This window comes from Electrophorus electricus, chromosome 4, assembly GCF_013358815.1.
Source record: "Electrophorus electricus isolate fEleEle1 chromosome 4, fEleEle1.pri, whole genome shotgun sequence".
In the NCBI taxonomy this organism is placed as follows: Eukaryota; Metazoa; Chordata; class Actinopteri; order Gymnotiformes; family Gymnotidae; genus Electrophorus; species Electrophorus electricus.
In genome coordinates, this window is record NC_049538.1 from 16134115 (window position 1) to 16146735 (window position 12621).

A 12621-nucleotide genomic window follows, 5' to 3' on the forward strand; every position below is an offset into this window, starting at 1 on the left:
AGAAAAACAATCTTCGTTAGCACAAGGTTAAGAGAAGTCTTTTCTTGGAATGTAGTGGTAATGGGTTCCAACTGGTGTGTGTGTTGAATATCAGTTTGCATATGTTGACTAATGGATGGTTTGGATGTAATAGTGGCGAATGCAAACACTAGTATGTAAAAAGGTGGGGTGAATACATAATCACTTCTGACCAAAGTATAAAAATATGGGTTCTTTGTTTGATTGTTAGACATTCTCCGGAGGGTTCCTCAATAATGCATGTTAACGTTAACCTGAAATAAAGGAGAGGACCAGCTATTCTCTTTAACTAATTCTGAAGTCTGCATCTTCATTTTATATTTGAATGTTTAACTTTAAAACTAGCCCACTGGGAGATTTAGGAATGATACACCTGAACCTAAAACTCAACACTAACCATTCTCATAATCCTAAACACTTTGCTCCAAACTAAACCTACCCCTAACCATGCTTTAGTACAACTAGCTATCCTTAAAGGAACAAAATCTATAAAATAAATATATGCTATGTCTACAATATTACAAATAGTAAACCTTTATATCAAACAAAAATTTGCTATAGGAGTCGTCATCTGATAGGTGTGGACAAATTAGGCATTATTTTTCTTAAAACAAATGCGTTTATGTACTTGTCATTGTGTGTTGATCCTAGCTGCTAATAGAGACTACTTCATAAGAATAAAGTTAGCTTAAAATGCCAAATACGTTCTGGATAGTGTTGATATATCTGGATAGTGTTGATATATGGTTGTGACACAGGAGATATTTACATTAAGATTTAAAATATGAAAAAACTATAAAACATTCCAGTTCCTGTGTCATACAGATGTATTCTGCAAAGGTGAAATGTGGCAAGGGGTCCTTCAGATTGATAGCTGCCCTTGATATTGCCTAGTTGTATTACAATGAATGTTGACACAGAATAGAACAGAATAGAATATATTTATTGTCATTGCACAAGCACAAAGTGATTAAGTTTGCAGCTTCCTTAATAGAATGCTATGAAAAGTAATAAATAGTAATGCAATTAGAAATACATTTGAGTAAATGTACACGTATAGCAGTCAACCATGTAAGGATGTAGAAATGCCAACTGTGGTTCAGTGGTAGGGGCAGACTGGTGTCCTCAGTGCCCTCAGGAAAATCAACCAATGCTGTATTTTCTTGACCAGTGCAGTTGTGATAGTGGACCATGTGAGATCTTCTAAGGTGTGAACGCCTATGAATCTGAAGCTGTCCACTCTCTCCACTCTGTCACTATTGATGGAGACTGTAACGTACTCATCATTCCATGACTGCTTCAGGAGCTCCTTGGTCTTTGCGTTATTGAGTGACAGGTTGTTCTCTGAACACCAGCTCACCAGTTTCTGCACCTCCACTCTGTAAGCTGATTCATTGCCGTAAAAGACCATCAATTCAAAATCAAAAAATGAAAATGTATTTATATAGTGCTTTTTACAACAGATGCTGTCACAAAGCAGCTTTACAAATACCCAAGTCCAAGCCCCCAGTATGCAAACCAAGGGTGATGGTAGAAAGGAAAACTACCTAGAGCATGAAGAAGAAACCTTGAGAGGAACCAAGACTCAAAAGGTGGGCCATCCTCCTCTGGCTGACAACAGTCACCACTATAATAACAAATTTAAGAGAAAAATAAATTTAAAATGAAAAATTAAGCAATTTCTAGAAGTCCTAGTCTTGTCCCTATGATATGCATGTGTCCGAAACCCATCCCGCAAGAGAACATCCATTAAGGGCAATGAAGAAGTAGTTGGCTGGGGTGGAGGTGTGGTGGGCTACAGGACATCAGGGGGTAGTGGGAGTAGCCATGGCAGCTGAGACAGTAACATCATGACATCATGCAAGAGAACTCTTGTTCTGTGTATTCATTTTTTTTATGTCTATTGATTTATTGATTGGTACAAAATGTACATAATGCACATATTTTTATTTTAAGTGTTACCATGTTTGTTGCTATGCAACAAAAAAGAGAAAAGCTCCTTTTAATGCTGAGGGTGATTAAAAATTTCATAGGACATTCTGTATAAAGTTAGCATCTAGCTGAAAGGTGAACAAGGTGAAAATTGTGATGGTAATTTTACCAGTTCCTGGTCGCATCATGTTTGATTCTTCTCAAATCTTTGCTAGTTGATTTGAGACCCTGTTGACTATTTGCAACAAAATGTTTGATGGATCTGTGATCATGCCCCAATAGCTTAGCAATGTACTGCATCCCTCTGAAAAACCTTACAATTTTTGGCTTTTCAGTGTCAGTTAAACCTGTTTTTTTTGGCCCATTTTGCCTGAGGAAAAGAAGCTGCCTAATACTTATGCATACCTTGATATAGGGTGTTGATCTCCTTAGAACAAACCCTCCCTCAATACACAAATACACATCAACCTGACAGGCTTAAATCCATAAAGCATTCAAGTTTATGCAGCTTGGAGTTGGAAAATATGCATAAAAATGATGATATAGTCAAAATACTCTCTTGCCAAGTAACCGTGCACACAGTGTAATTATAATCTTTTTATCCCCCCCCGCCCAACTCCTCTTTATTTGTTTTAATCATGATTATTTCACCACTAATCTTTTTTAGTTAATTTTGTTTTGATAAGTTGATAATTATTAACATATTCCTCAATTATCTTTGTCCTTTTTTCTTTGATTACTCAATAAATGTATCTTTAGCTGCAGCACAGCTTGCTTTGTCTCCCAGCTCAGTCTCATAAGCATCGGGGAGATACCCTTACATAAGAAGGGCTGTAGAAGAGTACACAACCCAAGTATGATTGAAAAAACTTTTAAAAAAAATTAAAAAAAAAACACAAAAATGTCTGTCACCTTCCATATTGTTCAAGGAAGTTTCTTGAAAAGGATTTTCATGAGGAGGATTCTTCCCTTTTCAAATACCTACATTACTTGCCTTGCTAATACACAGTTTCACCCGTTAAGACTTTACCATTAATTGTGTTGAAACACACTGTGGTAAGCTACAAGTCTGGCTAGCTAGCTGGATAACATTTTAATGAATGCAATCTATTGTTAACAATAGAACTGTTAGAAGGCACTATGCCTAGAAGTTGCCTAGCTGCAAGTTATCTTTATCTATAAAGTTTTTGAACCTCTGTCCAATTTTCCAACTTGCAGCTAGTAATATGCATCATGATTCTAGGCATAGCGTCTACTCACAGTTGCTGCTGTTAGCTAGTTCACAATAGGTTGCATTCATTAAAATGTTAAGCATGTTAATATGTTTAATATTAAATTGGCAGACCTAAATTAAGTAAATTAGTTGTTTTTTTGTATTTTAATATTAAAATGATGTTTATGAAAATACTTTTTTCTCTTCATTTGATGCCATGATAAAATACAATTTCAGACTGTTAAAAATGTATGAAACTGTTCATGTTTCCCTAGTGGATGTTCAACTGAAAACTACTCCTGACAACTCATTCTAATTAAAATGGATAGATTACTGAAATATTAAATGAATAGTATTTTATATATTTATTTATTATATAATATTTTTGATATAACAATACTTTTGCAAAATTTCCCTGCAAAACGGGGAAATCTGCTTTATCTAATGAATTGTATCTGTTTTAACACTGACAAACCAGAAGGAAACGTGCATTTTGATAATTAATCTAACAATGGGCTCAAAATACATTAAAAATAGTATACATGGACCTCAATATATTGATGCTATTTTAACCTATGACAGTTTGATTAGTTTGAATTAATATTCTCCTAAACATTATACTATACCCCAATAAAATCATACTGCTTTTACATTTGATGCATGAATCCATTTTAAAGAAACCAATTCTGTAACTCAGTAACTAAGTAAAAATGTAAATAGAGTAGGCCTACTTTTATTTGAGTAATATTGTACCAGGGGTATCTCTACGCTCACTCAATTACTGGGTCTATATTTTTAATCCACCATTAACCAGTGGTGTTTATTAATGATGTTTATTTCACAGTTCCAAAATGCACCCAAGACTGTGCTGATATAGGTGAAACATGCTATAATATACAGATGCAGACCCACACACTTTACATTTTACATAGCTTAGAGAAAAATACAGGTTTATCAATGAGGAACTAATTGCGTAAGGGATCCTGCTTCTTATGTGATTGCAACCCAGTGGCACTGCAGACTTGATTTAAGCATTTATGTTAACATCACAAATTCAGATTTACAAATCGGAGTGCAGAGTGTGTCACATACCAGCACACAGACAGCACACATAACATGGCACCAGGTTCACAAAGAGAGGCAGGTAAGAATGTTAGTTGAAGGGGGCACCAGTCAGACCATGTATAAGGGAACCATGCAATAGCAGTGTAATCCACTAATCATAACAGTGTTAATGAATAACATTATATAGTAAAAGGTGAAGGAACAGACCAATAAACAAATGCCAAAAACTAAACAAGTAATACAGAAATGGAGTGAACATTTGACAGTCCATTTGACAGAGCAGCAATTATGTGCTGAATAATGGAATCCTTTGTAGTTATTGGGAACTATTTATGTTGATTTATTTTCTTGCAGACCACACACACATATTAGTACTGAAGAGATTTTATTGGAGCGCTAGACCATTCTCATTACAGCAGTGGTAGTGACTTACTAACTGATGTGCCTTATAGGCACATCAGTATGACTGATATCTTAATGTGTGTCAGTGGCCAAAAACTGACCAAGAAATAAACCGCTTCTCTCTGTTTCGCAAATGGCATTTTATGTCGGTGTGACCAATTCACATTTCGTACGTCATTACCTAAAGAATCGGCGTGTAACATTTTAACTCTACTTCATACCATACTGACCGTGTCTCATCTGAGAAAGGACCCTCCCTATCGTCTTTCCCATAACTAATCGACATTGCCAGTTGCTGATAACCACGCAGTATTCCTTGTAATCCCGATCCAAAAAAAGGTGACGCAAGGCACTTAATGCATGTCCAATCCTGTGGCCAGACACGTGTAGAGGGAACAAGACTGCAGCGAGTCCTCCAACGGCGTGCTGTCACGATGCGAATCAGAAGGCGACAGAAGAGGACGGACAAACCCAATATTCAGAAATATAGAAAGAACCTGCTTATTTAAATAATCCTATTTGATGCGTGTGTTAAATATTTTTGCCATTATCTAGCAGGCGCGACGGTTGGACGTTTCAATAAGTGAAGCAATTACACAATGACTAAAATTTAAAATTAAATTGGTACATAAAGAACCGCAGCGGTCGGCAAATTAAATCGAAGAGTTAGTTTATGTTTTTGCTACTTCGAATTAATGAACCATTAGATATGGCAATATAAATATGACTATTGTGTTTCAAACGCACCTCAAATGTTTACCAGGTCTTGACACGGCTGATCTAGAACTCCACCACATGGTACTTTTGTGGCAAAGTGATGCACCCAACGCGGTCTGCCAATGAACCGCGAGGGTGTGCTTGGATATGTGAACAGACACGTACACAAAAGCAGTGAGAAGTTTTGTGCGATCGCATCCTGACTCGTGAAAGGCGAGTCCTATAAATATAACAGGCTTCCTACTCAAGAGCTGCATTTCAAATTTACGCAGGATCTTCTAAAAACGTCAGACATCCTTTTGTAGCAAATTTATTTTCCACAAATAAAACATTTAGAAAATATCCTGGCAATATACAAACCAAACAGCCTCAGTAACCTTCGCGGTGCTGTAACTCAAGGCCCCGTTTTTCATATTTTTCCACTTTGTATCATAAACAAAGAATACTAAAAAGGCTATATAATTTAATCCCATCCTCCTTTTCCTCAGTTTTGACTGGGTGATCTAAAAGAGCAATGAAATTCAGTACAAAACGTCCTAGCGGGCCAAGTGCTCATTTTCATAGGAGCAGGATAATTTACAGGTTAACATCTACTCCACAGGTGGTTGGTGGCAAAATCTATTCCAGCTACACCAATCTGTTTAACTCCCACCCAGCCATTTGTGTTTCCAGGTTAGTAGCAGAAGCACTGTTCTAGGTTTCTCAGCTTTGAAGGCAGGGCAGACCCAGAAGACACGGGGCATTCGTCAGTGCAGGGTGCATGCTGACATGAAGGGTTTCCACACTGGAGAATTTGATGTAGGTGGCCCGGGTCTCTCGAGTGTGTGCCTTCGCTGCAGCAATTGCCATGATCTGCATTATGTTGAAAAGAGTAGCCTCACTGCAGAACACAAGGACACACATTTAGATAAAAGTTGGTGACAAAGCTTGTTGTGGGCCATGTAGACTAGACATGCAATACAGACTTCAGAATGGAATTCTATTGCTGCATCATTCTGTTGTGCAATTCTGTTGCTGCATCATTCAGACTAGACACCAAGTTGCTGGATGTATAGAAAACTAACTAATCCAAACAGATCAATAACAACCAATTTTTTGTCTTATTGCTTATTCTTTACCCCACCACTGAAGTTCAAACACTCAAAGTCAGAGGTTAATGGCCATCGTGGTTACACTGAAATCTTCATTTCTACAACAAGTTACCATGAAACATCTTATGTCTTGGCCTTTTGACCAACATCTTCCTTCAAATTTCAGCCATCTTCACATTTATGGACACCAACATTGAGACCCAAGATACCAGTAATCAGCATGCATGCATGCATGCATGCATGCAACTCATCTGAGAGAACTGAGCACTCTATACAGTGGATACTATAAGAAGATTGAGCACTCAATGTTCAAACAAAAGGAACGAACAACCTGAGCACTACAGTCAAGCGCGCAAAAAAAAAAAAAAAAAGGTTGAGCCAATGGTGGTCTGTACACTGAAAGTGATCAAGCCACCCAATTTAACAAGTTATTTTTATACCATAGGATTGCACATCAAGGACATGCAAAACTGATACAAGACCAGGACAAATGCTACATGTACATCATTTTAGGTTCACAACAAGGCTTGAAGATGATCCGACAACCTCAGCAACAGTTGAAGTGAATATCAGTGCTATCTGCTTTCAGCTGCTTGCAACAGTATGTGTTCACACAAAGCATTGAAGTGTGAGGCACCAACCTGCCCAAATGGATGTTGGATGCAATACACCAGGCAGTTTCACCCTCAGGTGTGGGTGCTTCCTGAAGGAGTTGGCGAGCTAGATGGAGCGCAGCCCCAGCCAAATGTGTGGGGAGGTATTGTATACACTGACCCTCCAGAAGAGACAACTCCAGCAGGTACCGAGCCATGCAGATCACCTGGACACGTGGATTTTGGGTCAGATACCACAAGTGAACCATTTGACTATGTGCTTAGTACAACATTGATCAGAGGCACTTTGTAGTTACAACTAGTGAGCAAATTGAGGTGATCCTATCCAAATTTAGTTAAATATTGGAGATGGGGGGGGGGGGGGGAGAAATCAATTAAAAGCACAGTTTTTAGCAGGCACAAACAGGGTATCCTAACAGGGCTGTTTGGCCAAGAATACCTTATCACTGCAGCGTGCAATGTAGGCTGAGAGGAGCAGGAAGTGAATTGGAGGACAGTGGGAGAGTTCAAACTGCAACCCACTCAAAACTCTCCGCTCCATCCGCAACAGCTGTTTTTTTGTGTAGGTATTGGCCATCAGGTAACAGAGTTCTGACACCTGACAAACACAAACTCAAAACATGCAATCTCATGGACTTGCAAAACACCTGAATTTGCCAAATGCTTTTCCATAAATTCTAGGTGAATTAATCACCACTTGGAATGGTAACCAAGACTCCAGAGTACACTTTTAGAAAGGAGAAGCACATCTAGTTGACTAAACTAAAGATAGTGAGCTGAATCCCACCTTCTACCACATGGTTCCACAATAAAATTGCAAGGAAACCAGACAGACATGTTTTTGGAGTGATTTAAACCATTTTATATGACTAATTTAGTTACAATGTACTTCACTACTTCTCACTGTTTTCCCTTTGGAACATGGGCTTTCAAAGAGCTCCTCTGGTACCTCTGGAAGCAGGCACTCCTCTTTTTTGGCAGCCAGGAAAAGGCAGACTACACCCAGCAACTGCAAGCTTGAAATGGAGACCTTAATCTGCTGTAGTGCGCGGTTCAACAGATGTACCGCCAAATACAAAGTTTCCTCTGAGAAGCTGAACACTTCCTAATCAAGATAAAAGCAGGTAGCTATGGATTCTTCTTTATGCATTGAAGGAACATTTTTAGGCTGATGAGCAAAATATGCCCACCAAAGACTAGCAGACATTCACATTAAGAAAAGAAGAAAACTGTAGCCCTCACATGAACCTGAATCAGCCAGTCCACCAAGATGGCACGTGTGGTGTCTGTGAAAGGCCTGGGTAGTTCAGCATTCGGAAGAGTACTGTTTAATTGACTTCTCTGACAAAGATAGAAAGTTTCCATTTTATCAAATTTCATTTGTATCCTTTATGCTGAAGGCTATAAAGATCAGTTTACTGTTACCATCATGTCGGAAAAGACATCCCAAGCATAAGTTCGGTCATACAGAAGTCCAAGCTTGTCCATTGCCACTTCAATCTCTCTTTGCAAGAGACCAGGTACAAGCTGCCTCAATGTGGGTAATGCCTGCACTCTGTGCAGATGATTTAGCAGAGCCTCCTCCTCGTAGCCATCAACTACATGTTAACACACCAAACAAATTTGAAGTGTCATGTCTGCACCCATGGGTTGTGTGTATGGAGCAACGATATAATTAAAGTAGTCACAGTTTAATATAACTACTGTAACAAACATACTATACAAACTTTCAAATGAACTGAATAAAGATCACTAAATAGGAGCTATTGTATAAACTTGTTGCATATTTAAATGGAAGTCATGGGACAGTAGAACTGATCAAGTTGAAGGAATAATGTGGAGTTGCACATGTCAGAACGGGACTGTTTTTCACCTGAAGCTGATTTATTCTTCTCAGCATAATCCATGATGATCCCATCTTCTGCAGATAATGGCAGCCTCTCGATCTGCTCAGAAATGGGTTACATTGGAAACAACTAGAGATCTTACTTAAGCCATTCTCTTACATTGGACCACAGGTGTAAATTGAGTGCAATATTGGGGTTACACAACTGACTAATTTTGGTCTACTTGCGACTTTGATAAGGGAGGTTAATACAGTAAGATACAGAAAGTGAGTGAGAGAAACAACCATTTTTAAGCCATATGAAATTCAAGTCTCCATTTCTACCTCTGGCACAAGGAGGTTAGCTAACGAAAAATTTTAAAAAAGTAATGGATGGGTAGGTCAGCCAATAGAAGATATTAAGGAATGGGTTGGTAGATACTTTACTGTTGGTGCTCCCACTCCATAGAACGCCTTACTTTCCTGCATCTTTCTACATGAGGCCCAGCTCTCATCTCAGAACACTTCCATCATCTATAAACTGTTTTGATTGGGTTCTTACGTTTCTTGAAGTTATAAAGCGACCTGGGTAAGGTGAAAGCCATAAACGTGACGATTACTATTATAAAGAAGGCTATTGTTGAAAAACAGAGCATACCCATTGCCGTTCATCCTTATTTTCTGCCTTGTACTGTTGCCAGGATCTCAATCCCGCTACCTCGTTACACGCGCGCCGTGCCTTCACAGCGCACGCATTGGCCCACGTCCGCAAAGGTACTCTATTTTCTTCAGTCTGCATAAAATGTTCTTGTCAATAATGGGAGAACTAGTTTTGCTTTGCATGGAAAGGTTTTTCAATTCCTAGACGATTCCTTTCATAAGATTCAAGTTTACCTTGCAGGGGTCCAGCAGCGGCCTGGAATCGCAGAATCCAGTTCGAGCCATGATTCGAACCGGACACGACTTCAGGAAACTGCAGCTACCTGTATATGCTAACGTAACAAGTCTATTTGAAAATTCTATGTCGGCGAAGTCAACTAATTATGGCCGGTGGCTGACTTATTAAGAATTAATAGTGGGTGTGGTCCTACTTAACCTCAATCATGCACAAATGTCAAAACTGTCTATGCAGCTACCATATGTAAAAGCTTTGTACTGTACGGAAATTTGCATTTAATACGTTCAGGATAAATTCAAGACTAACGCAGGGAATTTTAGATAAAAGCTTTACTTCCATGGGCAGCCTAATATCAAACATATGCCACGCCCTGTAGCCATACTAATTCCGCAAGACTGCAGCAGTATAGCGTCCCCATTCCTGCACCTTCCCTTATCATTTTAACAAATCTTTATTAGGCCTATGCATTACACTGTGTTGACATATTTACGATTGTTCGTTACATTCAAAACAGGATAAGACTCAAGAAGCCGCAAAAATAGTCTAAATCAATTCTCCAGTGATGTGCCGTTTGTTATGCAACTTGTATTTTTACATTGATTGGATAATAGCAATCCGGTAATTTTATTGGTGAATACAATTTACCTGGAAAATACAAACTGTGCTTAAAAACGTGGTTTGCTGCTCAAAATAATTTGATGCACTTTACAGATACAGCCAATGCTGAGGTTGACGGCCACGATACTTTAACTACGGTAGGAAGGCATGGCTCCTCCATGTGGTTATTTCATAAAGAGAAAGAAAACAGGCCCGTGGTAGAACCCGGTCATTGATTGGGTGGGGTGTTTGTTGTTGCTTTAAATAAAGTATTTCCTACTGTTTACTTGAGTTGTCAACATTTTATGAGAAAGTTGGTAATCACATGTCTCTGCAGTGAACTATCCTTGCTCTACATCTCACAATGCTTTTTCAACAAGCCCCCACCTGCACACACGAGGGCAGAAAAGGATATTTTTCTGCCCCTTTGTCACACAATGTGAGCACACACAAAAAAAACGTATAAATCTTATGGCATGGGTTCTTCCACTACAAAGCAGTGTGAGAGGATGGCAGGTGAACAGTTGAAGTGGCCTTAAATCACTCTCCATTATCTCACATTCTATCAAAGATTTTACAAGCATACTCATTACAAAAGGGAAAAAAGGTGTAGTAGTGATGCAGAGAGACATGGTCTTCCTGCAGACTTTTAGCCTGGCCTTCACTTGAGTCTACTTCCTCTATATGCCAGGATACAATAAACTGCTGTTAAATAAGACATTCAAATCCTCACACTTGAAAGAAAGAAGAAAAATACTCTTTACATCAATGCCTCCAAAATTGTACAGATTGTTGACCAATAACTGATGGAGAAACCATCATGGTATGAGAAGTAACATTGGGTTTCCAAAGGCAGACCCATAACCCCTCCCCTTGTCACATCTATAATGTAGAAAGCTCCTCCTTCCCCCATCACTCACTCAATTTAACCTTTATACAAACAAACTTAAAACAGACACTTAGATGTCAATACAGAGCACACACACCCCTCATTATTCACGCAGAACCCCTACACACACACAAAAAAAAATCTGATTTCTTAAGATGTATACATGTCAATGTGCAGAATGTGTACTCAATCTCTCAGCGTCACACACACCATTCAATTCACAACCTTTCAGTCATCAGCAGTATCACTCCCTTTTGATGCAGAAACAGTTAACAATACTGGTAAAAGCTAGTTCCAGAAGGAGCACTTGGAAAAAAAATGCATATATGGCTTTTTTTCTTTCATTTAAAAAAATAATCATGGAGGATTAAGATTCCTCTCTGATTTAGACTGGTTAAAAATGCGTGCATACATGAGGCATTTGTCCAGGGAAAGACATTAGCAGATGTGTATACTGCTGGTTCTGAAGGTGTTAACCATACAGGTGCCTGTGACTGTACTAAGTACAGCTACCACAATACAGAATGTAGTGTGATAGGAAAGCTGAAGAATGGATCAGAAACAGGATTATCCCAAGTCTGTGGATGCTGCTCACTGATCCTTTATCCCACCTACACGGGTTCTGCTAAACCCCATCATTAACAGACTGATATTGCTGATCCAGGTATTTGAGTGTGTGCATCAGTGTGCGTGTTCAGAATGCGTGGTGCCAGGGGTGTCCAGTTTGCTGTTTAGGGTGAAGGGCGGGGGGGGGGAGCCTTCAATGTCACTCCCGCACACTTGCAGAGTATGAGAATTGGGGAAAGTGTGTGCGAGTGTCTGAATCCTCAGCATCCAAACTGTCATCTGTAGACAGTAGAGGGGAAGAAAAAGGAAAACTTCAATATCCTATTCCAGTGGTTAAAAAAAAACCAAAAAACAAACAAACAAACAAAAAAACAAAACAAAAAAACAACTGTAAAAGGGTTCATCATTGTACTCTATAGCCAAAATTTACTTAGGAAATATGTTTGCACTGTCCATCACTTTTCACACAGTTGGTTTACTTACACTGGTCAGGAGGTGTGACAGTAATAGTCTGCAGAGTGAATTCCTCATCAAAGTATCGTGTGTCAGTTTCTGAAGTTACTTGAGGTTTAAATGGTGGGATGAGCTGAAAACGAGAAACGTCTAGGTCAGTGATGATATTCCACTAAAATTCATACAAAACAAAACCTGCATCACAAAAATGACTGTATTCCTCTTACTTAGCAGTCAGAGTGAACGAACCAAACTCTTGACAGCATTTTATCCAATAAGGAAGTGTGGCAGTTATCAAGTTCAAGGCATCTTTCAGGGTCATCATAACTTGGATACTGAA

At 38.9% G+C, this 12621-nt stretch overlaps 2 protein-coding genes across 5 annotated transcripts in view; both read right to left on the reverse strand.

Annotated features, from left to right (window-relative positions):
- Window positions 1-5830: 5830 nt before the first annotated feature.
- ccnp (cyclin P) lies at window positions 5831-9822 on the reverse strand. The gene is made up of 9 exons (XM_035525708.1): window positions 9772-9822; window positions 9536-9670; window positions 8926-8998; window positions 8478-8650; window positions 8295-8393; window positions 8002-8157; window positions 7492-7650; window positions 7080-7258; window positions 5831-6227 (listed from the first exon to the last, which is right to left on the reverse strand). Exons 1-9 carry the CDS (start codon window positions 9820-9822, stop codon window positions 6050-6052), a joined length of 1203 nt encoding a protein of 400 aa, XP_035381601.1. The 3' UTR covers window positions 5831-6049.
- Window positions 9823-10207: 385 nt separating this feature from the next.
- The window catches only part of akt2 (v-akt murine thymoma viral oncogene homolog 2), a 24002-nt gene continuing 21588 nt past the window's right edge, over window positions 10208-12621 (reverse strand). For all 4 annotated transcript variants that reach the window (XM_035525292.1, XM_035525291.1, XM_035525289.1 and 1 more), the window contains 2 exons: window positions 12312-12414; window positions 10208-12107 (listed from right to left, as the gene is read on the reverse strand). In XM_035525292.1, the coding sequence (XP_035381185.1) occupies window positions 12028-12107; window positions 12312-12414 (183 nt within the window). In that variant the 3' untranslated portion in view covers window positions 10208-12027. The remainder of the gene's footprint in view (window positions 12108-12311; window positions 12415-12621) is intronic.